The 26,053-nt window shown below is 41.1% G+C and overlaps 1 protein-coding gene across 2 annotated transcripts; it reads left to right on the top strand.

Moving 5' to 3' along the window:
• Window positions 1–207: 207 nt before the first annotated feature.
• On the top strand, window positions 208–24,732 carry tmprss15 (transmembrane serine protease 15). 2 transcript variants are annotated; one of them, NM_001104899.1, is given in 28 exon segments: window positions 313–344; window positions 1,547–1,727; window positions 1,816–1,940; window positions 2,098–2,165; window positions 4,948–5,090; window positions 5,589–5,696; window positions 5,768–5,887; window positions 6,007–6,112; window positions 7,609–7,718; window positions 8,080–8,220; window positions 8,295–8,444; window positions 8,547–8,652; window positions 10,640–10,796; window positions 10,874–11,015; window positions 11,607–11,696; window positions 13,134–13,259; window positions 13,334–13,477; window positions 13,549–13,659; window positions 16,051–16,174; window positions 17,004–17,099; window positions 18,643–18,692; window positions 19,917–19,979; window positions 21,553–21,697; window positions 22,329–22,510; window positions 22,613–22,708; window positions 23,471–23,610; window positions 23,695–23,749; window positions 23,826–24,732. In NM_001104899.1, coding segments are annotated over 27 exon segments (3,132 nt in total). In that variant the 5' UTR covers window positions 313–344; window positions 1,547–1,615; the 3' UTR covers window positions 23,948–24,732.
• Window positions 24,733–26,053: the final 1,321 nt, after the last annotated feature.

The following is a 26,053-nucleotide window of genomic DNA, read 5'->3' as shown; positions in this document are numbered from 1 at the left end:
ATTGAATTACACTGTACATGCTCCAATAACAATAAAGGAATTCTAATCTAGACTTTTATTATTATTAATACCTTAATACCCCCACCTTTCAGGTGTGTGCAGGGGCGGGGTCAGATCAGTCGACGGGTTTACAGCTATTGGACTTTAGATCCAGATAAACAACATCACAGGTGAGATGATAGATCAACAGAATGTGACACGTTTGAGCAGAAACCAGATCTAGTCTTCCTTGGCCCCGCCCACAAAAGTATTCTGATCCTAAGAATTCATTGATCAACACGAGTCCCATCTCAGATCAGACCAGAGCTGCTGAGAACATCACAGGTGAACCGGTGAGCTTCCAGGTAAGCATGACTCTACGCTCTGCTTTAGCCTGCAGAGTCGGAGGGTTTGTGGTGTTTAAGTTCAGATGGTTGGAGGGAGTCCAGGAGATCAGATAGAGTCAGACAGCACTCAAACCTGCAGGTTCACACCTGCAGTCTGAATGAAGATGGAGCCTGATCCCTGAAAATTTACAGGGTGAAGCTAACACTTAGAGCTCCCAAAGGGTTCCCTTAATCTCTGACTTTTAACTGTAAATTCAGGGACCAGAGAACTTTTTCTTTCAAGATGGAGCAAAGAAAACTAAGTAAAAAATTGCATTTTCGAGTATTTCTTTGTTCAGATTGCTGTGAATCTGGAGCAGATGCAAAAAAAAGTCATATGAAAGAGTATTTGTGACAGGAAATTCATTGGGCAGGCCGCAATTTCCTTGCTCTGCTCTATTCTGATGCATCCACCTGTAGACCAGTGAGGTTCCCGGCTCAGGAGGCACTTATGTCATCAGTCAGATTTACAAAAATATGAATCCTACAGAGTGGCTTTTTCACCATTTGATTGGTGACATGAATGAGATTCATCCAACTGCTTACAAGCATTTTGTTTTCTATAAAACTTGTGTTTTATGTGAAAATGACGTTGAAACTGTTGAACACTTGTTTTTTGAATGTAAGCCTGTTAAAATGTTTTGGTCCTCTTTTCATAATTGGTTGACTGGTAAAAATACTAAATTTGACCATTTAAATTGGAATGCCAGTAAAATTAAAATATACCTTAGTCGTGGATATCTAGACCAGTGTTTTTCAACCAGTGTGCCGCGGCACACTAGTGTGCCGTGGGAGATGGTCAAGTGTGCCGTGGAAAATTGCCCTCATTAACTGATCTAAAAACATTAACCATCTCCAGGAAATCAGCTCTTTGTTCATCCAAACAGGTCCTGATAAAACACTGAGTAGGTGAAGCCCCACATAAATGGCCCATTGAATTATTTTAAATCAAAATCCCTGCAATGCATGAAGAATAGAAAGGCCAAAAAAGAAATTTAAATCAGAAATAAATTGATGAGTAATGCTCCGTAACCCTTGTGCTATCCTAGGCACTTTAACATTGGGAGTTGGGTCATCTAGACCCACTAAACAGTGCGCTGAACCTTTTTTCTTCAATGATTTGTGATCTTCACTGGTGTACATGAAATCCTCTCCACCTTTATCCACCTTTGTCATGGTAGGGAGAACACATCAAATGCAAGGGTGGGGTCAATTAAGATAGCACAAGGGCTAATCTTGTAGCCGGAACCATGAAGCGCCGCCTTACAAATCTGGAGGTCCTCCTCACTGTCACCACTTCACTTTTTGCTGTTTGCTGTGTCTGTCTGATCGTGGTTTCCTGCATAGGTCTGAAGCCTGAAGGTAAGCTGCCCTTTCCTGTCTGTTAACCCATGACTTTACTGCGTGTCCAGCTGCTGCTGACTCCTAATGTCGTCCTGGGGGTGTCTAGGTGCAGCAGAGCCTGTGCAGTTGATAGGTCAGATGGTCATCACAGCAGGAGCGGCGTTCTCCGAGGAACTAAGAAACTCCAGCAGCCATCTCTTCAAGTCATTGGCCTTTGATGTGCAGCAACTGGTGAGGCTTTCCTGTGAAAACAGCATCTGAAAGGGCCTTGTTTGTAAAAAAAAAATGATAATAATAATAATCTACTGAAAAATAACACAGATCAGTCAGAAAGTGATATGCTTTGCCACTGTAAAGGTCATGTTCCTTATGTCTGATTGGTTGGCAGGTGTCTGATGCATTTGGTGCCAGTGAGCTGCGGCTGCTCTACAGATCCTTTCGGGTTCTTTATTTCAGGTCAGATATCGGATCACTTAGAATCACCATCAGGGTTGACATAAACAACTATTAGACTGAGAGAATGTGTCCACAAGGGGGCACAATCAAGTGCTGTGCTATGCTGGTCCCAAGCCTGGGTTAATGCAGAGGCCTGTGTCAGGATGGGAATCTGATGTTAGACCAAAATCAAATCAATCAAGAGAATCATAGACAGATCTTTCTGTGTTTGTTGGTTGACAAAAACCACCAGCTGTGCTAAAGGGTGGAAAGAGAGAAAAGTAAAGGCAGGACTGAAGGACTCAGAGTAGGAACTTTGAATGATGGGACTTTGACAGGGAAAACTAGTGGTGCTCGACAGGATAGAAAGATGAAAGGTGGACATATCCCCTTTGTGTTCAAGCGACCAAATGGAACTACACGGATGCCCCCTCTGCCATTTTGGGAGTCACAATCTAGGAGTCAAACAGAAGACATTGCCACAGATCTTTTGTCATGTCCCTCAAATGTCTGCCTTTGAGCAGTTCCCTCTATGTCTGAGGTTCTTAACCTTTTTGACACTGAGGTCCATTTTTCACAGTACAAAGTGATTCGAGGCCCATTCAAACATTGACATGTTCATTTAAATTGACCTATGTACAAAATGTTAAGAGTTTCAAATTAAACAAACTATAAATGGCATTTAAATAAAGTGCTGATTGAAATAACCTGCAGATGAACTTGACAAATTAGTAATCTTAATTTTCGTGCTAGATGTTAACTCTCCAAATCTGTAAAAATGAACAGCAGACACAACAGTCATTTTTTAACGTGCTGCATATCCCATGTTCACCTCTTAATGAGACTCTTGGACCTGTCTCCTCGACATGATCTAATCCAGTCTGTCAAAATCTACAATTCCAAAATCCAGTGCCCTAGAAATTTCCCATAAATCTCTGCGAAAAACCAATGTGCATCGTCGCTTACTAGATTGGCGAATATAGACCACAATGCATTGCGTTTGAACAATTTTTGCAAAGAAAATGTATTTAAATGTATTTTTTAGTAAATGATTTAACTTCAGAATATAATGGATTCATAAATGATCGTCGTAAAATGAAAACACTTGTTTTTACTTTGTGATATCGATGACATTATTTTTGCCATACCCTATTTGCTTTTAACACCCAGAACACGATATAAGACCTGTGCTACATAGTTTTTTAACAGTTAGGGATTAGGGTGGGAATTCAGACACAGGTAATATTATAGCTACTTTACATTAAAGGAGTCAGAGTGACGTGATCAGACAAACTTCTAGCTTTTATTTTGAACTCAGCTAACAATGTACATCTCACAGGTCTCATCATCCTCTCCCCTCCCCACACTCATGGTGCCAAAAAAAAGAAAAAAAAAAGAAGAAGTAAACACAACAGGATGAAATAATTAAGGGCGAAACAACAAAAACCCAAACCGCTTCCATTCCTAATTATGTATCACTTTTTGTTTCAGGGCCACCTGACACAAAATATTCACTACGGTCTCTAGGCTGCCACCCTTCCTGTTTGACTGCGGTGACCCAATATTTTCTGTCTTCATGCTGCAGAAATCTGTAAAATGCGAATTTTGAGTTTTTTTTGTTGTGACAACCAATATCAAGGCCTGTAAACCATGGGGACAGTTAGTATCTACACCAAAGTCTGTGATTTTACCCGTCAGATGTATCAACACAATGTATACTTGACTCCCAAACTGGCAGACAATGGCGTCCACGTGATGTATGTAAACATTTGTTATGCTTAAATGAAATTTTTCTGGGCCCATGTAGACAGTTTAATTCTAATCCGATCTTTGATCCAATCAAAGATATTTTGCACACGTAACCACAGTGGGAGCCGGAGGACAAACATCCAGAGAGATGGAGGTTAGCTCTGGAAAAGAGAAGATTGAAGGTCAGCTAAAGAAAAGCAGAGAATCAGTGTGTGAAGGAGAGGAACTGAAGTGAAATGGTGAGATTACAGAGAGCAGAGGTGGAGAAGGTGGAGGACTTTAAGTTCTCAGGGTCAACAGTCCAGAATAACAAATAGTGTGATAGAGGAGAGGCTTCTGCAAGCAGGTCAGAACGGGTGGAGGAAGGTTTCAGGTGTGATGTGTGAAACCTTTCCTTTCATCAAGAATACAAGGAAAGGTGTAGGAGACTGTGGTGAAAGCAGGCAATGTTGTTGGTCCAGAGCAGGGCTGGCTAACCCTGGTCCTCAAGAGCCACAATCCTGCCTGGTTTCCAGCTCTCTTTGACAATTTTTGATTGGTCAGCCCTGATTTAGAGACACTGATGCAGAGACAGGAGACAGAGCTGGAGGAAGCAGAGATAAGGATGTTGAGGTTCTCTTTGGAGAGAGCAGGATGAATAAGATAACGAATGGACCCATAAGAGGAACAGCTCATGGTAGATGTTTGGGACATTCATGCAGGGAAGCAGATGGAGATGGTGGAACATTGATGATGTTGGTAAAAAGATGCTGAAGTTGGAGAAACCGGGAAAGAGGATGTTCATAGATATAGAGAAGAAAGACGTGAGGGTGGTTGGTGTGAGGGAGGAGGATGGAGGGCAGAGGGTCAGATGGAGGTGGATAATTTGTTATGGCGACCTCTCAGGGGACCAGCTGGTGAGCAGATATGAAGTTTTGTGAGGGAGAAAGAATGAAATAAAACTGATTAATAAACTGACATCATGGATAATGTCACTTTCTCCGATCAGCAATATTGATAGCCAATCAATCGACAAGTTCATGAGCTGAAACCAGTTATTGATCTGTGTCTGCAGGCCTGGCAGCATTGCGGTGACCTTTGACCTGGAGTTCAATCAGCAGATTGATCTGAATGAAGTGAAGCAGCAGCTGGGGGAGGGTCTTCAGCAGATAGAGGATGGGGCTTTGGTTATTGATGTGGATAGCATTCAAATCACAGGTGAGTTGTTTATGGTTTCCATATTTACTAATTTTGGGTGGTAAGAGGTGAAATAAACTTTGAAAGAGGTGGAATGAGAAGGCGGGGGGGTTAGACCGAGGCAGTCAGTGCACCTTCCTTGTGTTATGTTTGTATGTGTGTGTGTTGGTGTGTTGGAGTGTATCTTGTTGTGGGGTAAAGGGTGTGTGTACTAAATGGTACATTTAAAATTGGCCACTGGGATGTTTTGCATACTTCTTTATTCTGCTGGCATGTTCATTCGTTGGCTTTCTGCAAAAGGCCACAAATTTCAAGTTGAACTGATATTTTAGCATCCAGTAGATGTCCTACTAGAGCAAATGAACCATTGAAATGGAACCAATTAGATGAAAAGCTTCAATGCTTCATGAAGCTTCATCTGCCCATCACTAGTGGCAAGATCACCGGGGAACCTGTTACAGTCCATCTGGGTCTGTTCTGTTTGCTTCAAAAAACTAAAAATGTTTTTCGTATCTGCAGAGAAGCCAAGTTCCACAACACCTGAGCCCACATCCACAACAGGTCACATAACAACTGAGACCATGCCCATAACAGGTCACACAACACCTGCAGCCACGCCCACAGCAGGTCAGACACCATACAGCGCTCTGTGGCCCTCTTCGGCTCACTTGTTTGAATTTGCACTCTTCTCTTTACAGCTTCCTGTCCTCCTGACCACAGTCTGTGTTGGGACAGATCCACGTGCGTTCTGACTGATGTTCTCTGTGATGGAGTCAGTGACTGCCCTGATGCGTCTGATGAAAACTCCTCTCGCTGTGGTAAGACATCTCTTCCAATCAGTTGTTCACAAGTCAAGTTGATCAGAATTTCAGAGCTGTGACTCCCATGAAAGTAGTTCTGAGAAGGCCCTGTGACTTCACGTTTGCTGTTTCCATAGCAACGACATGTGATGGACAGTTTGTGCTGGGAGGACCAAACGGAACATTTCGGTCCTCAGAGACTGAAACATACAGAAACAACAGCAACTGCCGCTGGATCATTAGGTCTGTTCCCAGATAAACACCAAGATAAAAACCACCATAGCAAACGGGCATTTTTACTGCAGTAGCACTGCAGAATGTTATCAGTCAGAGGCTTCTTCAAAGCTGCTGTAGAACTAGAATATATAGAATTTCAGAACATGGCTGATGGAAAATCCTGATTTGAAAATTAAAAAATAAATGTTAATTTGATTTTGTTACAGGCTGTCCGGTGTGACAGAAGCAGAGCAGCGAAGTGAAGGAAACTATAATTAAAAACACAGTTCAGTTTCTCCACAAGTTTTTTCTTTAGCAGTGGGGCATGCCTTCAGGTTCATTCCAAGATAAAGAAACAACGTATCACTCAAGATTTTTCTGTTAAAAGCAGAATGGGTTGGTAAAAATGGTCTTTTCAAAACTAAATGTAACACTAAAAACTAACCGGCAATTAGGATATTCATTCATCTTCAAAGCTGCTGTACAATTAGAATCTATACAATTTAAGAACACGGCTGATTGAAAATTCTGGTTTCACCTCTGGGATTTACAGTTACTTTTTCATTGGAATGGATTTGGCCAAATTCCCATAGGGCTGCGCAGTGGTGAAGTCCCTGGTTCAATTGAATCGGTTAGTTCAAAATGGGCCCAAGTCCAAGAGGTTTGTTTTTCCAGGAAATGATTTTAATTGCATAGCTTAACGGGAGGCTACACCAAATGATTAATACTTATCCCAGATTTAACACCAGTTTATAGCCTACAAATGCTATAATATGAAGCACCTCACTTTTATCATTTCAGAGGACTAGCAGACTAAAGTCTCTGGACTTGGGCCCTTCTTGAATTAAACAGGGGCGCTGCCATATCGGATAACTTTTGCTGCCACCTATGGGATTAAGCAAAACCCATGCAAGAGAGGCCCAAGACCAGGAATTTTGCACTTAATGCATTTTAAATGTCAAGCATAGTCAATACATTACAACGGACTTGGGACTTTTTTACACATAATCAGAAAGCTTCTCCCTTGAAGACCATAGAGCATATAATATCTCTATTTTGAAAAATTGTGGACTTGGGCCCCTTTCTGAACTAACCACTTCAATTCCAAGCTATGTCCTTTTTGTGTGGACTTTGCATGTTCTCCATGTACATGAATGGTTTTTTTTTCTAGGTGCTTGTGCAAACAACAATCCAAAAACATGCTTTATATTGTGGGCATGGCATTACATTATATGGCATGTTACTGGGAAAATACTGGACTGATTAAGGGCAAAATATCTGTTTGTGACCTGGAGTAGTGGGTATGGGCTACCAGCAACACTTATGACCCTGAACAAGACAAAATGGGAAAATATGGTGCATTGATGGAAAAGGTTCCCACAAGAAAAAAGTTGAGGTTCCATTCTTACACTATTTTAAAAACCACATGGAGTTAGGATTAGGGGTAACTGAACATTCTAGGAAGCACCAGGATACACACTGCACGTTGTTTGCTTGCTAACATAAAGTCATGCTGTGTACAGGATGGATGGAGGACTCTCAGTCCAGGTCAACTTCCACCACTTTGAAACTGAGGAGTACAGTGATGTGCTTAAACTTTATGAAGGAGTTGGACCCCACAAGCAGCTCGCAGGTAAAATACAGTCAGACATTAAATCGTAGGTTCACCTTTTTTTAATCTAGTTATTCATTTAAAAATTGTTTCCAAAGTCAAAGGGGCATTCCACATAGCAAATACAGTGGTTAGTATCAATAATGTAGCAACAACAAAAATAATACAGATACATGTTTGAAAGGGAGCAGGCAGAAGCTTAGGCCCTTAAAAGAAAAAAAAATGTAAAAAAATGGATGGGTTTGTGGGTGAGCTGGGTACCATCAGGTGTTGTAGAAGTAGGAAGTAAATCAGTGTTACCATATCAGGGTTTGTTTCTCACATATAAGGATATTTTTCCTGAACCCCGTGACCTGTTGACTAACTTTTGATGTGATTGCAGCTGAGCTCTCAGGTCCTTCTCCTCCTGGGACGGTGTTGCTGCTGAACAACCAGGTGACTGTAGAGTTCACCTCTGATGGTGTCAACGATCTATCTGGGTTCAGGGCCTCCTATGTTGCAGTAAACACCTCCAGCCTGTCCAGTAAGAAGGACCTCCATCCCAGAGCTTCCACACTGAACCAAAGCTGTTTTGACCTTCTGTATTTCTGCTTTCAGACCAGGAGAAGCTGAGCTGCAGTTTTGACCAGGGTTTCTGTTTCTGGAGGCAGTTGCAAGATAGTTTTGATACATGGATTCGAACCAATGTCCCCACTTTCCCACCGTTAACTGGACCAAACTTTGACCATACGTTTGGGAACAGTTCAGGTGTGTTCAACCTGAGCAAAATCCCCACCAGATGTGTAACTATTTAAAATCAATTAGGAAAGTTTTGTCATCACCACATTCTTTTTTGGTTGCACCAAACAGGCTTCTACATTGTCACTTCATTGAGTCCTGGCCAGTGGCTGAAGAGCTTCGTGATCAACAGCCTCCCTCTGGCTCCATCTTCACACCCCACGTGCTTAAGCTTCTGGTAAGCAACACATGCATAGTTTGAAAAGCAAATAATTCACTGAGCTATACAATGCTAACACATAACATGCACACAGACAGACAGCAACGAACAAGGGTAATCCGAAAGTCAAGAAAATGTCAAGGAATTGACTTGATTTTATTTTTAAAGTCTGTCCTGGTTGACAGAATCAGGGCAGCTCAGTGAAGTAAACTACTGTTAAAAATACAATTCAGTGTTTTCACTATGTTTTTCTTTAGCAGTGGGGCATGCCTTCAGGGTCATTCCAAGTTTTTAAAAAATGACGTTCCACTCAAGATATTAGTGTTAAAAGCAGAATGGGTTGTTGAAAAGGGCAAAACTAAATTTATAACTGAAAACTAACCGGCATTGAAGGTATTCATTTATCCAGGTGTATTAAAGACCGATTCCAAATAAAATATTGTTTTTGATGTTTTTAACAAGTTCTTGTGGCATTTTTCTCATGATGGATGACATATATAAAGACATTTAAGATTAAAATTACATTTCTGAGTATTTCTTTATTCAAATCATTTTGAATCAGGAGCAGACAAACAAATGTTATATGAAAAAGCTTGTAGTTGTAAAATCTACAATTAGTGGGCCACAAGTCTCCCTGGTCTGCTCAATTCTGATGCATCTACAAATAAATCCATTTACGTCTTTGTCTTCCCCTTCTTAACTGGAACCAGAATCTAAACTATACGACTGGATAGCTTCAATACTGCTCACCGTCTTTGTTGCACCAAGGATGCTTTTGAGAGTAATTAGCATTGTGTCAACTCTCCACTCCAAGCAAACGCTCATTCAGAGCAAGTTAGTTGTCTGTAGCTCGCCTTAGTTTTTGCAAGGACCCAATACTCTGCTGTGGAGACATGTAACCGTAGTGTATTTGTGATGATTGAAGTATTAAATTTAATAGGGCAGCGGTTGGGATTTAAAATGTTAAAACAAAGTGACGTGCAGTCATCTAGATTAAAATATACATTAAAAAAATTAATTCATATTTTTTATTTAAAAATATCAAACATTTATTTTAAACATGTCTATTCGTTAATTACTTATTTCTGTGTGGGCTTTCAACATTTCTTTAGTTAAAGAGTTTTGAATTTACACATTTGCAATTGAAATACAAAAAAAACGTAGCACCGCAGAAGAGGCACCAGCCGCCCGTGACTCCCTTTCCCCCAGAGGCGCCGTACACACTGACTGGAACTGCTGACTGAAAGTGCTATGCACTTTACTGTTTTGGCGTCTCTATTGTCATAAGAGATGCTTTATTTTTTAATAACTTCCTTTGCTTATTTCTCTTCAACTGTCTGTTTACATTGGCGCCAGTTTGTGACCCATTTAGTCTTTTTATCCACTAAAAATGCGCATTAAAAGTACACTAGGAGAGGCCCGCAGTACAGCTGCCTCAAGGCAGAGGGCGCTAGTGATCCCAAAGAATGTGACAAGAATAATACAATTAGTGGTGGCAAGTCAACTGCAGCTGTCCAGGTATTCTTTAATATTTTTTAGCATCATTTTCTAAACGGAGGATTAGTGTCTAAACTCTGGAATTAGTGGAGAAACGTCTCTGGCAGTGATCTCCACTGAGACAGGGAGACTTTTAAAACTGCAGAAAGAAAAGGAACATGTATACAAACAGGTTATCCATGTTTCTTCAGAAGCAGCGGCACAAATAATTCATTTATAAGTTAAAGTAAGTCAAAAATAACCATTCTGGTGATTTTCTTTCTATGCTACAGTTTGTAAACGAAAGAAAAATACTGAAATGGAATTTTAAACGAAACGCTTTAACTGTTGCCAATGAAATGGTGAGTAAGCTCCTCTGTTGGGTACATTTGTTTGTAAATCTGACTGATGCCTCACCAGTGTGAAGCTCACTGGACATCACTGGTAAAATACCACTTATTAACAAGTGTAGAGACGGGGTCATACTTTACATCCAAATGGCTGCATGACAACAGGTCATCATCTGTAGGTATCACATGTTCGGAGAGGATGTCTACCGCCTCAGAGTCCTCCTGCGTCCCTCTCAACCAGAGTTGACTGAAGTTGTGCTGTTCCACAAAGAAGGGAACTTTGGAGACAACTGGAACTATGCACAGATCACCCTCAACCTGTCTACAGAATCAACGGTCCGTAAAGTCAGACAAAGTCAGACCTGGTCCTGCAGGTACACCAACTCAGCTCAGTGATCATGTGACCTCTTCAGGTGGTGTTTGAGGCTCAGAAGGAGGGTGGCAATCAAAACGACATTGCTCTTGATGACATCTCTTTGAGATCTGAGGGCTGTGGCCCCGCCCCACCGGAACCAACAAATGTACCTCTACCAACGACCGCCGCCCCCATACCACGTAAGAATGAACCTACCTCTTCACACATGGTTAGAAACTGGACAACTAAGACAATGACTCCATTCCAGCTGAGATACATACAATGCCCACTAGCAGGTAGTTGGAAAGCCAGAGTCTTCTTGTTCATGACCTTTTGGTAATGGCCACTTTGGCCCTTTGTCCCTTTGGCTAAAGAGACACTGGCCCCCAACCGAAAACCTTCAGGACTAAACAGGGGTGGGATGGGTTTCAGTAGGGTGTGCCTTTGAGCAAGGCCTCAGATGGTTTTGTTTTTATACTGTGTGAGCATGAGTAGCACAGCCTTAAAAGACAGATAACTCCCAAAAGAACCTCCGGCGCTCACTTGGCCATCCTCATATTAGACTGCTCAGATTTGTTTTAATGCAAACTGCAGACATTTTAAAGAAGATGCTCCTTCATATTCAACCACTTCACCGAGGACATTGAGGACAGCTTGAGGACAGATGATGAGACAAACTGATGGAACTGATCTTTTTCACAGCACCACTTTACCTTTGTACATACTTATGTAACTAAACCACAAGGGACATGATATCTTACTCCACCTATTCTGTTCTTTGATTGGTCCAGCTGACTGTGGTGGGCCTTTTGACCTCTGGGAGCCAAACTCTACATTTACTTCTCCAAACTACCCACAGTCCTATGGGGACGGGGCTGAATGTAAGTATCTTAGAGGCTCCTGTTTGATTGTGGATGGATCTCACTAAAACCTGCACCTCCAACCCCTGTTAGGATTTTCACCAGAAGAGGAGAAGCAGCAGCAAGAAAATAAAAATAAGAAAATAAAAAAGACAGGACAGAAGGCTGTGAACCAAAACGGCGCCGTAGTGGATTCTACAAAAGTAAAAAGTGCACCAGTTCAACTCTGGTGTCAATCAAACATTTGAAAAATACAAAGTTCAGTTCGAGGTGAAGGTCACGGAGGCAGCAGTGCTCCAGCAGAGGTGGCTGCACCGACGGGTCTCAAAACAAGTTTAGCTTTTATCTTGGTAGTACATTTCTGCTTATCGGCAAATTTATTTCCATTTTAGCTAAACATTTAGTTACAACGTAAACACTTAGCTCCTAACTAAATTGTCAAAAACCCAAATATTTAAATTGGACTTAAATTTTTAGTTAACAAATAAATATTTAGTTATGAAGCTTAAATTTTTAGCCTGGGAATTCTTCAAGTTAAGATGTAAATATTAAATTTGTAAACTAACAGTTTAATTTGATAAAATTACATATTTAGTTAAATATATAATTATAAATACATAACATATAATTTATAAATAAATATAATTATAAATATATAATTATAAAAATAGTTAGATTTTAATTCAATATTTTGCTTGCTAACTAAATATTTAGTTAGTAAATGTAACTTTTTAAACTATGGGTCCTTAGGCAAGACCCTTTGTGTTACTGCCTATTTGGGTCTCCCTGTGTCTTGAAAATACAGGTTTGTGTCAGGAAGGGCATCAGGCGTAAAAACTCTCTGCCAAACCACCAATGCAATTCAGTGGACCTGCTTTGCTGTGACGACACCTACTGGGATAGGTCAAGGTGAAAACATTTTCATTTTCCAAGCCTGAATTGCATTTTGAATTGTCAATTCCAAAAAGCAATTTCAAAACTAAAATGTTATTGTCAATTGAGAATTGCATTTTACTTTAAATTATGATTCAAACAAACTTCCATAAAACAGGGATGACTGCACAGATTAACAGAAACCAAGTTGGATTATATTCATGTTTGTACAAAAAGTGATCATTTTAAGTATGATGAAGCAAAGAGAAGTTCATAAGGGATCAGGTAACAGTACCAAGGTTATCTGATGTTCATGAGTCCAAGATCTGGACTTCTTGTGATGGGTTGTCCTGGTCTGGATGGACCTAAATGTCTTGCCAGAGGAAAGGGATTCAAAAATCTGTGGCAGGAGTGAGAAAGGCAAGCTGGTCTGTCTTATAATGTTTTCTGAAGAAAAAAAATGTATTCCACGAATAAAACCACTAATTAAGTCCACTGGGATTCCCCTCAAGACTTTTGTTGTCAAAATGCAACTTTTATTTTTTTATGTTTGCAAATGTAAATACCCATGATTCTTTGCTGCAGGTCTGTGGACCCTGCATGCTGAGAAAGGACAAAACATTCAGTTGCATTTCCTGGATTTCGATGTTGAGGCAACCTATGATGTGGTGGAGGTGCGAGACGGGGCGGGGCTTAACTCCACTTTACTGGGTGAGAAGGTGTTTTCAACAGCGGCCTTTGGCGACCGCTGTCATTTTAAGTAACTCTGGGTGCTCTTGTTTCAGCTGTGCTCAGTGGCAGTGATGGCCCCACACGTGACCTATATTCAACAGACAATCAGATGACAGTGTGGTTCTACACAGACAGTGGGGGATTTGGCCGAGGTTTCAGAGCCAACTTTACCAGTGGGGTGAATCTGGGTTCTCAAGGTGAACAGCTTCTTTCAGAAAGGTCTGTGTTCATGACTTGACTTCATTGACTTTGATTCTTTTGCCAACAGCTCCATGTACAAATGGTCAGTTCCAGTGTCAGACAGGGGACTGTATCCATGGTGACCGTCAGTGTGACGGTGTGGCAGACTGTCCAGATGGATACGATGAGGCTGACTGTGGTATGTAATTGGTTGATTGGATCACAAATCTGTGAGGTATCTATACTGTATTGCAACAAGCTGCACGGCAGTCAGCATTGATGGCTTGCAGTAAAAAGCTGCTGGTTCAGATCCCCGCTGATTTTTTTTTCTGGGTGTAGGTTGCTTGGCCTCTATATCAGTGGGTTTGGATGTGTTGATGATTCATCCAGATGTTTCTTAGTTTGACTTGCACATCTAAAATCATATACCTAGGATTGTCATGAAACTGAACAGAATTGAGTTGTTGTGGATGATGAAGTTGCTGTAGCTCCATTCTTCAACCAGAATGTGTTGCTTTTTTGTGGTTTTGTCCATTCATATCATAGAGGTGTGTGGTTGAATCATAAACTGTGACATCCTACTTTCCTGATTGATTTGCATGAGTGAACATGGTGTCACTGCAGCTGGAAGGTTTATGTTTGAATCAGCCACAGATTCCTTGGGGTTATCTTTCCAAAAAGCCTAAACTTGTTCCTGCCATTCAGTTACTTCTCAGGAATTGTCTTACTGTGTGTTGGTATTTGTGAGTTGCTGCTTTGCTTGTTGCCTTTTACATGAATTCCAAGGTACTTGGAGCTGTCTTCAACATCTGCTGCCTTTTGGTACTAAAATCCTCTCATGAACACCATGAGGTTTCACCATTTTCTTGGCTACGGTTTTACCTATTGTGGCGTGTTTGGAACAGATTACATCAAGTAAAATTGTTAAGGCAGTTGAACGGTGGGTAAAAAGACGTTGTTAGGAAAGGGGATTGATTGTAGACCAAGGAAGTAAAACAAGGAAATAGAGGAAATTGAATTCAAAACTATTTTCTGGTCCTGAGTGGTTGCTGTAAGACCAAGAACAACATAACGTCACTGTAAGAAGTTACAAAAAATGAGGGAAAAAATATTTCAGTCTCTGACTCTTCAAGTGTAGTCCGACTTAAAAGATGAGAGGTCTGTAATGTTTATAATAGATAGATTTGTGGGAGACAGAATGTACAAAAGAACCCTCCTCCAATCTTCTGGATCAATAACTATCTGATGGGAAGACCTGAGTTTGTCTGACTGCAAAATTGTGAGTCTGACTGTTTGATCAGTGACTTTGGGGAACCCCAGGGAACTGTGCTGCCCCCCCTTCCTATTCACCACCTACACATCCGACTTCAAGTATTGCACTGAGTCATGTCATCTTCAGAAATTCTCTGATTACACGGCCATTCTGGGATGTGCGGCGGGGGGGGACAAGACGTGATCAACCATGTTGTTACATGGTGTCAGGAGAACCACCTGCAAACGAACACAGGGGATGGTGGTGGACTTCAGAAAAAACAAGCCTGTGCCATCTCCAGTCATCATCCGTGGGAGGAGTGTGGGTTTAGTGGACACCTACCACCTACCTTGGTGTCAGGCTAGACAACAAATTAGACTGGTAAACCCACACAGAGGCCATCCACAGGAAGGGTCTGAGCTGGCAGTCTGAGCAGATTCAGGTCCTTCAACATCTGTGAAAAGATGCTGCGGATGTTTTATCAGCCTGTTGTGGCAAGCACCATCTTCTTCCCAGTACCTTACCACAGGACACCAAAGCTAAAGACACCAACAGACTGATTAAGAAGACCGTGTCTGGTGGCCCTGGAGGAGCAAGTGGAGACTGGGATGGTAAAAGCAATCAACAGTATTAAGTATAATCCATCACGCCCGCTCCACCAAACACTGAAGAGCGTGAAGTCCACCTTCAGCAACAGACTTGTTTACCTTTTGAGCTTCCTTTAACCCCGCTACTCCAAGGTGCCATACAAAAAAATAATTCTTGCTGGCAGCAATTAGTCTGTTAACTTCGGCTCCTAGAAGTTAAAAAGATCAATGTTTTTATAACCCTCTATATTTGTAACACATTAGTACTTTATTGTAAGTTTTCATAATTAAGTCACTAACTGCAGTTACAAGATACAAATATCTTTGCTTGGATCAAAGATCGGATTAGAATTGAACTGTGTACATGGTCCTAGAAAAACATCATCCGATCGTAACAAACGTTCAAATACGCAAATGGATTTTAGGAGACTTTTCAGCTTACCTTTTTGTTGTACTGAGAGAAGTTTAGGTGCGACATGTGTGATTCCATAACCCTTATGCTATCCAAGGCACTTTAACGTTAGGAGGGGGGTCATCTGGACCCCCATTGAAGACAATGCACTGATACTTTTTTCTTTAATGATATGAGATCTTAACTGGTGTCCATGGATTATATGAAATCCTCTTCACCTTTATCCACCTTTGTCATGGTAGGAATAACACGTCAATGTAAGGGTGGGGTCATCTGGACCCCAAAAGATAGCACAAGGGTTAAGTCCACCAGTATTAGCTGCTTGTGTTTGTGCATCAGTTGCATTGCAGGTTAACGGTTCTCATCGGCTCCACTTTCTGCTTCTCCGCTCCCTGCTAACTGTTTGTGCCGACACCTGGGATTCTGAGCTGTCTGACTTCACCTGTCAGTACCTGGGATACAGGTAAGTTTCAGCTCTGAGGGGTGCAGATGCTCAGGAAAGAGAAGACTTTAGAGCTTAGAATTGAATCAGTGAATTCAATAAGGGCCCAAGTCCAAGAAGTTTGTTTTTCCAGGAAATGATTTTAATTGCGCAGCTTAAAGGGAGGCTACGCCAAATGGTTAATACTTTACCCAGACTTAGCACCAGTTCATAGCTTATAAATGCTATAATATGAAGCATCTCACTTTTATAATTTCAGAGGACTAGCAATCTAAATTCTCTGGACTTGGGCCCTTCTTGAATTAAACAGAAGTTACATCTGGAAAGAATGGACAGACCACATATTTATAATCTACATGAATCTTTATTTTTCAAATTTTCACATTCTGAACACTTGTTGGGATCTGTTTATATCCAAACCCTTTTTCTGCTACATGATAACTGCAAGTCAGATTTGTTCTCCTCCTAAAATGGAACATGTTATAAAAAAGGTACATCTAATCTTCAAAGTCAGACTCGTCATTGCCCCTAGTACCACAAACTCTTAAGTTTCTTGTTCATTACCTTTTCTACGATTAGGCCTAATCTCCTCATCACTAGAATCAAACTGCTGCTGCATGGGCGCTGCGATATTGGATAACTAGTGGTGCCATCTATGGGATAAAGCTAAACCCATGCAAGAGAGGCCCAAGTCCAGGAATTGGGCCCTTCTTCTACTCAATGCAGTTTAAATGCCATGCAAATTCAATACATTACAACGGACTTGGGACCTTTTTGCACATAATTAGACAGCTTTTCCATTGAAGACCATAAAACATTCACACATTCAATTGGTTCTGACTTCCTACAGGTCTGGAGAGGAATCACTGCAGTCAGTTCTCCCTCAAGATGCAGCATTTGCAGTCGTCACAGTGAGCAGTAATGGAACTCTGGAAACCCAAGTCAGGTAAGCATTAATGATGTCTAATGGACTTCAATGAATCGGTGAGAGACCTTCTCAGCCTCCCTGGTAAGGTCTATTCCAGGGTACTGGAGAAGAGAGTCTGTCCAATAGTCTGACCTCAGATCCAGGAATACCAGTGTGGTTTCTGTCCTGGTCTTGATACAGTGGACCACTTCTACACCCTCCTTGGGGTGCTAGAGGGTTCGTCGGAGTTTGCGCATCCAGTCCATGTGTGTTTTGTGGATTTAGAGAAGGCGTTCATTAGCATCCCCCTATTATGTCCTGTGGAGATTGCTCTGGGGTTCAAGGAGCCTTAAGTAATGCGTACCTGTTCCCAGTCCACTTTGGACGATGGCAGAGCTGCCCTTTATCACTGGTTCTTTTCATATTCTTTATGGACAGAATTTCTGGGCACAGCCTTGGGCCGGATGAGGTTTGGTTTGGGAACCACTGGATTTCCTCTCTGCCCTTTGCAGATAATGTATTATGTTTGGCTTCATCAGACCAGGACCTGCAGCGTGCATTGGCCGGTTTGCGATCAAGTGTGAAGGGATAGTAAGCATGGCTAAGTCTCTCTTAAAGGGAGAAAAGTAGTTAGTCTGCAAAGGGAAGATCGGAGCGTGAGATTGACAGTCAGATTGACGCAGCATCTGTAGTTATGCGGTCGCTATTCCGGTCCCTCTTGGTGAAAAGAGAGCTGAGCCAGAATACAAAGCTCACAATTTACTGGTTGATCTTCATTCCAGTACTCACCTATGCTCATGGGCTCTGGGTCATGACCGAAATAACGAGGTCCCGGATGCAAGCAGCCAAAACGAGCTTCCTCTGTGGGGTGGCTAGGCGCTCCCTTAGAGATAGAGTGAGAAGCTCTGTCACCCAGATAGAGCTCTGAGTAGAACCACTTCTCCTCCACATTGAGAGGAGCCAGTTAAGGTGGCTCTGGCATTTGGTTCGGATGCTTCCTGAACCCTAGGGAGGTGTACCGGCACACTTAGCCAGGCGTCTCCAGTGGGGGTGACAGTAAAGGACAATTCCAAACTCAAACAAGAATTACCAGAGATCTTTATTTCAGGAGGTCCATAAGAAAAAGAAAAAACAGAAGTCCATCTCAGTAAGAGATACAATGAAGATACAGGCAAGCAACAGGCACCAGTATGAAAAGCAGTAAGATCAGAATCCAGAACATGGCTGGGGGATTAAAGAAAAACCACGAATAAGCCTTACATGATGAGAAGATTCACCATCCGCTGAAAGAAGCCTGCTTTGGACCAGAAGTTAGGGAAATAAAGCTCATCATCTAAAAGGTACTACAGAGGCAGTGAGGGGGCACGGTTTGACACAGAGGTTTGATCTTCAGTATATAAAAAGAGAATGCTACCTTCAACTGCTAAACACTTGAGATTTATCAGCAGAACAGCCAAATATTATCTGTATTTGTTCAGATTGTCTTCAATGGTTTTTGAGTGCAGTATGCTTCAAGACAAAACACATTTGTTGTCAAAACAGAAGTTTCTGAAAGTTTCTGTTAAACTCTGATGATTTACAGGGAAACTTGCAGCAGTGGAGAAGTGATTTCCCTGAACTGCAGCAACCAGCGTAAGTGCACTGATGAACAATCTCAGACAAATTCACTCACCTGTACTCAACTGATTGATGAAAAAATTTGAAGATTCAAGAGGACAAAAGTTACCTCAAAGCAATCCTGGTTAGGGGATCTTTGAAGCAGTGGCTCCTAAAAAACTATTAGTATTTGAGAGGTTGTACTAAATTTTCTCTATAATAAACAGTGCGGACGACTATCAGTTCTTCACACATCCAGAGCAACATGTGGATCAAAAACATTTTAACTTAAAAAATATTTATTTTTTTACTTAATTTGCAGCCATACTGTGGTCAAACAATGTTTGTGTAAATGTTTTTGCTGTTATGGCAGTTGTTTCTTCTACAACAAGCACAAATTCCAAGCACGGTTGAACTAAATACTCACAAGCTAATTCTTAGTATCCAGAGTGGGATTCTCATAGAAGCTGGAATGGCAGATGATTCTGTTCCTGCAAAGGGAAAGGGTGTCATGGCTAAACTGACCTGTTAGAAACAACCCTAGGAACAATTGTTGGGACTTTGGGATTACTTTATAAGGATCTGGGGGTTAGTGAAGCTGCAGAGCAGTTCTGATCCAGATCCAGAGGTGGCTCTCATCAGACACCAGTTAGAAATGTTAAACAATCAGAAAAGTAAGTGAAATAAACCAAGTTACTCTTTAGTGTATTCTAAGAGGAATGTGTTAACTTGAGAGTTTCAGTTATTAATTTCTGACATAGCTATCATATACAGCAGATGCTTTAAAAAATACAGAACAAAAGACAAAGCGAGAAAAAATTAACAGTAACATAAAAAGTGGAGAAATAGTAAAATATTAAAACGTTCAACAATATACTTGGTACAGCAGTTTACTAAGCAAACAGAAAATAAGAGAATGCAGGTCATAGAAGATGAAGGTTAGTGTTTATCACGTGTCTGGTGAAAACAGGAGGGTGAATCTCAATGTGGGTTCATGTGAGATTGTGAGCTTTTTTGTTGGAAAACTGTGTGGTTTCATGTCAGTGTTTAGTCTGATCTCAGGAGCTAAAAGATTAAACATAAATAATTGGATGGGAGATGCCAGACAGTACCAGGTGCTGAAAGACTTGAAAGTTACCAAGCCCCATAAACTGGGAAGGATCTGGGCACGGAAATTACTGTTTCCTTTTATCCTAAAATAACTTAGAATGAAGTGGAATGTTTTTGATGTTAACGTTAAAATTCCTTTTTGCCTTTTAGCATGTGGGCAACGTCAGGTCTATAACCATGGTGACCAATCAGAGAACAGCAAAGAAAATAATGGTAAGAAAAGAAAAGCTTTTTTATTGGTTTGTTTTGTTTCTATTCTGAACAGTGGTGGACTTAGCAGTTTGGGGGCCCTGGTGAACAATAACACAAGGTCCTCTGCATCAGTTGGATTAATCTTTTTTTTTTTTCATTATTTTGGGATAACATCGGTTGAAGAACTTCTTCACTAACAGCCTCTATATCAGTTTTGATAAACATCTGAAAACTGAAATCACATTTAAATTTTAAACAAATGTATTTAATTTACTTTTTTTTACTTGGAAAAAACATTAAATGTATTAAATTTGCTAATTTGTTAAACACTTACTTTCTAATAGGAACAAATCTTCAATCATTTCTATAATGTCCTGAAGGAAACTTGTCTTGGACTCACAGTGCCAGTGGCAGTTTTGGGGGTAACAGATTACAAAGTGATGAATTATTGTAATTTGATTACTTTTGTCAGTAACTGAGGAATGTAATGAATTATAGTTCATATTTTGGTATTTAAATTACAATTACTGGCCTATAGAAACCTTTGTTACTTCATTACTTAAGCCGTTTAGTTTTTTTTTACTGTTTTGCCTTTTCTTATTTTTTTTCTCTCTAAGCTGCTGACTGGTCAATATGAGTTGGTGCTCAATGTGCTCTGCAGAAAGGGGGGGGGGGTAGTTGGTAGACTCCAGCAATGCAGAACTGTGCACAAAATACAGATGTAGAGAGAGATAGGTGCAACTCATTGTAATAGAATACCTAAAATGAGCGAAAATGAACTTGGAGGCATTCAGTAGTTCTTTGGGTTTTCAAAAGAGTAGCTTAGTTTCAGATTAGATAGATATGAATGTAACTTCATAGATATTGGCATCACAGTTTGTTTCCACATCTCACTTTGAGTAGTGTCACAGACCACATGTGCTGTAACTTATTTTTGTTTCATTTTTCACACTGTTGTCTCAATTCAAATAAAGCCAGGTTTTGTCTTGAACCAGGTTCATACTTTGACCGAGGTTATTGTTTTAAAAATAAAGTTAATAGAAAGGCAAGAGGATCTTTTTAGTGCTGTTTTTCCCTTGATTAGTATATGAGTGGAAAAAAGTAAAGTAATGATCAGTGAATTTCTTTTCAAGTAGGTCATGAGTAAAGTAATTATATTACAATTTCATCCAGTTACTAAATTAAAGTATTCAATTACTTTTGTAAAGTAATTTACCCAACACTGGCCAGTGGTCGCAAATGGCATTCACCCATGCACACAACACAGTACAAGCACGACAGCAAACAACACAACACAAGTGAATATAAGCATACAGGATGTTAGGTGGACTATTTATCAATCCACTGTTGTGACGGTGAAAACTTGAATAGTTTATAAAATATAAATGAAAATACGTGTTTGCTTCAAAAATTGTTCAAAGGCAATGCATTGTGGTTTATATTCACCAATCTAGTGAGCACATTCATTTTTCGCAGAAACTTCTGGGAAATTTCCCCAGGTACTGGATTTTAGAATTATAGATTTGGACAACATGACGAACACACAATGTAGTGAGAAGTGAAGGATTTCAGACATAACCTTTGATTTTTACAGGTGTGCCGAGAGTGGTGGGTGGGGTCAATGCTGAAAAGGGGGCGTGGCCATGGATGGTGTCCCTACACTGGAGGGGGCGTCATGGCTGTGGTGCTTCACTGATCGGCAGAGACTGGTTGCTGACAGCTGCACACTGTGTCTATGGGTTAGTTTGATACTTTTCTTAAAAAACATGTATCTGATGTACAAATCACTGATCCCTTTCTTTACAAAATGTCATTTTGTTGATAAATACATGATCTGAGTTTGCAAATGAGCCAGCATCTCCACAGCAGTCCTGACTGCCTTACAGCTTCTAACAGTTTTTTAAAACGAAACTGGTCAGGTGCATGCTGTTCAAACTCCACCGTTCCTGATGTCAAAAATCAGATTGGGACCAATACCAGATTCTCCATCAAGTGGTATATGGCGAATACTTGAATAGCGCTTTACTGCAATCTTTGAAGGCCCAAAGTGCTTTACCGTCACAGTCACATTCACCTACAGTATGCACACACATTCACACACTGATGGCGGCTCCGCTGCAGAACACCAGCACAACCACCAGGAGCATCAGTGTTTTGCTCAAGGACGCTTTGACACATGGGCGGGCAGAGCAGGAACCAAACCTGCAATCTTCCGATCAGAGGTTGACCGCTCTAACTCTGCACCATGACCAGATCAAAGTCTGTAGATCAAAGTGATCTGCATTCCGCTCTTCCAAACATGCATAGCCATCTCTATTGCTTACATAGCCAGCAGAAGGCTTTGTTGATGCAGATGTTTTGTTTCTGCAGGAAGAACACACACCTGCAGTACTGGTCAGCTGTTCTTGGCCTTCATGCTCAGAGCAGCATGAACTCACAGGAAGTTCAGATCCGGCAGGTGGACCGCATTATAATCAACAAGAACTACAACAGAAGAACCAAAGAGGCAGACATCGCCATGATGCACCTGCAGCAGCCAGTCAACTTCACTGGTCAGTGCCAACATGCACAAGACAAGCATAGTGCTCAGTCTTCTGTGATGTGGTTGTAGGTCTTTGGTTGTCCCTCATTGTGGGTCTGTGCTTGTGTTTCAGAGTGGGTTCTGCCTGTGTGTTTGGCATCAGAAGGTCAACATTTTCCAGCTGGAAGAAGGTGTTTCATTGCAGGGTGGGGTCGAGACGCTGAAGGAGGTGAGCCGCTTCACTGTTCCTGCTGACTTGACCTGACCACTGTGAAGTTCAGCTCAGACCTGTTTCTACTTTAAATCTAATTTTCACATTAAGAGGTTCAATCTAACAATGTTGTCTGTCTTCTCCCTAAAATTCTCTTACCATCCTGGACCTTTCCTGTATTTTGTCTTCACTTTCTGTTTCCCCCCCGTTTATTCCCCATCTGCACCCCCAGCCCATCGTCTCTTATCCGTCTGTCAACAGGTTGACATGTCTCTGTCTTTCATTCTCATCACTTCAACTTCCTATCTCTCCTATCCTTCACCCATATCAACCCATCGATTTTATAAACACCCCCTTATTCCCTTTCAGTATTAATGGATTTTGGAGCCTGTATCCCAGCCACTTTTGGGAAAAGGTGTGGTACACATGGATGGGTTGCCAGTCCATCAAAGGACCAAACAACTGCACACACTTACAGTCACACCAAGGAACTACACGGATTCATCAGTTGATCTACGATGCATATTTTTTGGATTGTGCACTCCGAAGTGCCTTCTTCTTGCTGTAAGGCAATAGTGATAACCACTACCCCACCATCCAGCCCCCACGTCATGGGAGTAGGCTTTAGTGCCCAGAAAAAAATCCACACATGGAGAACAATGATACGCCAAACAGAATGGACCAGTCCAGACTTGAATCATGGCCTTCTGCTGTGAGGGGAGGGTGCTAACCACTACTCCATTGAACTTTTAACCTGGCTCTAACTTTTCTGTCTCTTAGGATCTCTACCTGACATTCTACAGGAGGCTGAGGTTCCCCTGGTGGACCAGGATGAGTGCCAGCGTCTCTTACCCGAGTACACCTTCACCTCCAGCATGCTATGTGCTGGATATCCTGAAGGTGGAGTTGACTCCTGTCAGGTAACCCACACCTGATCCAACAGGTCGAAGCAGATGTGACATACAAATTGGTCAGTGAGCTGTGTGTGACTTTACTGTCTGCAGGGTGACTCTGGAGGACCTCTGATGTGCTTAGAAGATGCACGGTGGACTCTGATTGGTCAGTAAGGCACACACCTACACATAAACACTCGGTCAGCTCTAAAACAATGCCCTTCCTTCCTGTTGGCTGACAGGTGTGACATCATTTGGCGTTGGCTGTGGGCGTCCTGAGAGACCAGGAGCTTATGCTCGAGTGTCTGCTTTCGCCTCATGGATTGCTGAGACCAGGCGCTCCTCGTTCTCAGATCTAGACTGAACTCTGCTTGGTTACCTGCAGATCCAAACCCCTGCCTTTGCAGTTTGATACAAACCTGGACCAACAAATAATCAGCCTTCCTCTAAAGAATTCTGTAGGCTGGTGGTATTGCCAAATACACAAAAATATCCCTTTCACAGCCTGATTCAAAAGTTTGTTTGATGTTCATTGTTTTATTTTCTATTCATGACAAATTTTTTCTTAGTACAGTGCTTTAATTTCATTGGAGCTTAAATTTGCAAATTATTGGGAATGTGTTTCTTGCCTTGCAAGAAGGTGGACTCAATAAATGACTTTGTCCATTCTAATGTCTTACTTCAGGAACATTAGGTGGACGGACCAAATTTCAATGGACATGACATCTCAAGCCTCAAATTTGCCCTTCATTATTTTAAGCGGGAGCATGAAGTGCTGGTCTGTGCTCACATTTGTAACTAATCCATAAAGTTTGTATGGATTTAAATAAAGTTATGTCATTTTAATGAACTATGCCTCTGAATCAGCTAGTATGAGTCAATTTAAATCTCTTTTTGTAAATGACTTGAAACAAAAGTTTTCTTTAAATTCTGGCTGAGTGCTTTCCTCCTTCTCAGCTGTTGCATCTGCAGGGGGCGCTGTGCTTTCAGCCAAAGTTTTAATTATGTTTTTCATCTGATATGAGAATTTTTGTCTTTGTTTTTTCCATTGCTCTATTTATACCAAAAATGATTCCCCACAGTTTTTTTTGACCGATCAGCTGTCCCTTCAGGAATGTCAGAAAATAAAAAAAACTGAAGTTTTATGAATCTGTCTACATTTTTTGCAAATGAAAACAACACCAACATATGAGGAGAGGTCACAAAGGTAAGGAGGCTGCCTTTTAATTCACTTCCAAGTCGGTTTCTTGGAAAGGAGTCTTTGAAAGTTCTTTTAAGTGAGTGTGTGTGGGGAGGATTTCTTTAATGAAAATTATGGCAGAAGAAATTTCCCAATAACAAGTTTCTGTACTACAACTGCACTTGTGCGGCTGAATGTCTTTGGTGGGCTGTCTTTCTTCTCAAACCTTCCTCCCTTTCTTCCTCTGATGTCACAGTGGCGTTCCCTTGACAGCAAAATCTGGTACACACAAGACTTCAGTGCTGATAGTTCATATAAAACTGCACTCAATTGTCCTGATATAATTTTTTTGTGGACATACAGACAACCTATCCTTTTTAAAGTGAGCAAACAGCAGAAGCGGGACTCTATGGATCTCAACACAGGTTTTGAACAGGAATACAAAAACGTTGCCATGGTGACAAAGGAAGTTTTAAAGACCCACTCCAATGAAAACTGTGTTTTTAACATATTATTTTGGCATTTTCCCATGATGGAGGACACTTGTAAGGAAAATAAAGATTAAAATTGACTTTCTGAGTATTTTATTATTCAAATTGTAGTGAATCAGGAGCGGACGAAAAAAGTTTATTTTAAAATTGGAATTACAATTGTCAGGCCACAAGCTCCCTGCTCTGCTCCATTCTGATTCATCCAGTTGCAGTCAAATAGATTCATGTACGTCTTTGTTTTCCTCGTCTGACCTGGAATCTGGATCAGAACTGTATGGCTGGATAGCTACAAAATTGCTCCCCATTGTCGTTGCATCGGTAATGTTAGGTTAGAGGGTGAGAGGCTAGAAAGGATAATGGGGTATCAGTGGAGGCTCACTTCCACGCCAACAGTCTTGCCCACGATTCTGAGTTTAATTTCTAGTGAATTCCTGCTGCGCTGCAGAAGCTATGACCTAGAAAACGACACAGGTTTTTAGATTTTGACTACTACTGGCATTAGAGTGGGACATAAATGTGTATGAATCAAGTGCCATGCATACATGAAATGAATGGTTCCCAACACCTGGACATGACAAAAAAATGAACTTAATTTGTTCGGAGCAAGGCATAATCCATTACTATGGGTGACATCACATTCACTTGGGTGAGTTCTCAAATACAGTTGCTGCAAAATAGACTGAAAGTTCATATATAAACACGTTTATTTTGTATTTTTTGGTGAACAAGGATTCACCTTTTGACCCCTCCCTAATGCTTTTCTGCATCCAGCTGCTGACATACCACTACTTTTAACATT

The sequence above is a fragment of the Oryzias latipes genome, chromosome 14, assembly GCF_053564925.1.
Source record: "Oryzias latipes strain Hd-rR chromosome 14, Olatipes_Hd-rR_3.1".
In the NCBI taxonomy this organism is placed as follows: Eukaryota; Metazoa; Chordata; class Actinopteri; order Beloniformes; family Adrianichthyidae; genus Oryzias; species Oryzias latipes.
Note: the sequence above shows the minus strand (reverse complement) of the source record. Positions and strands in the feature narration are given on the sequence as shown.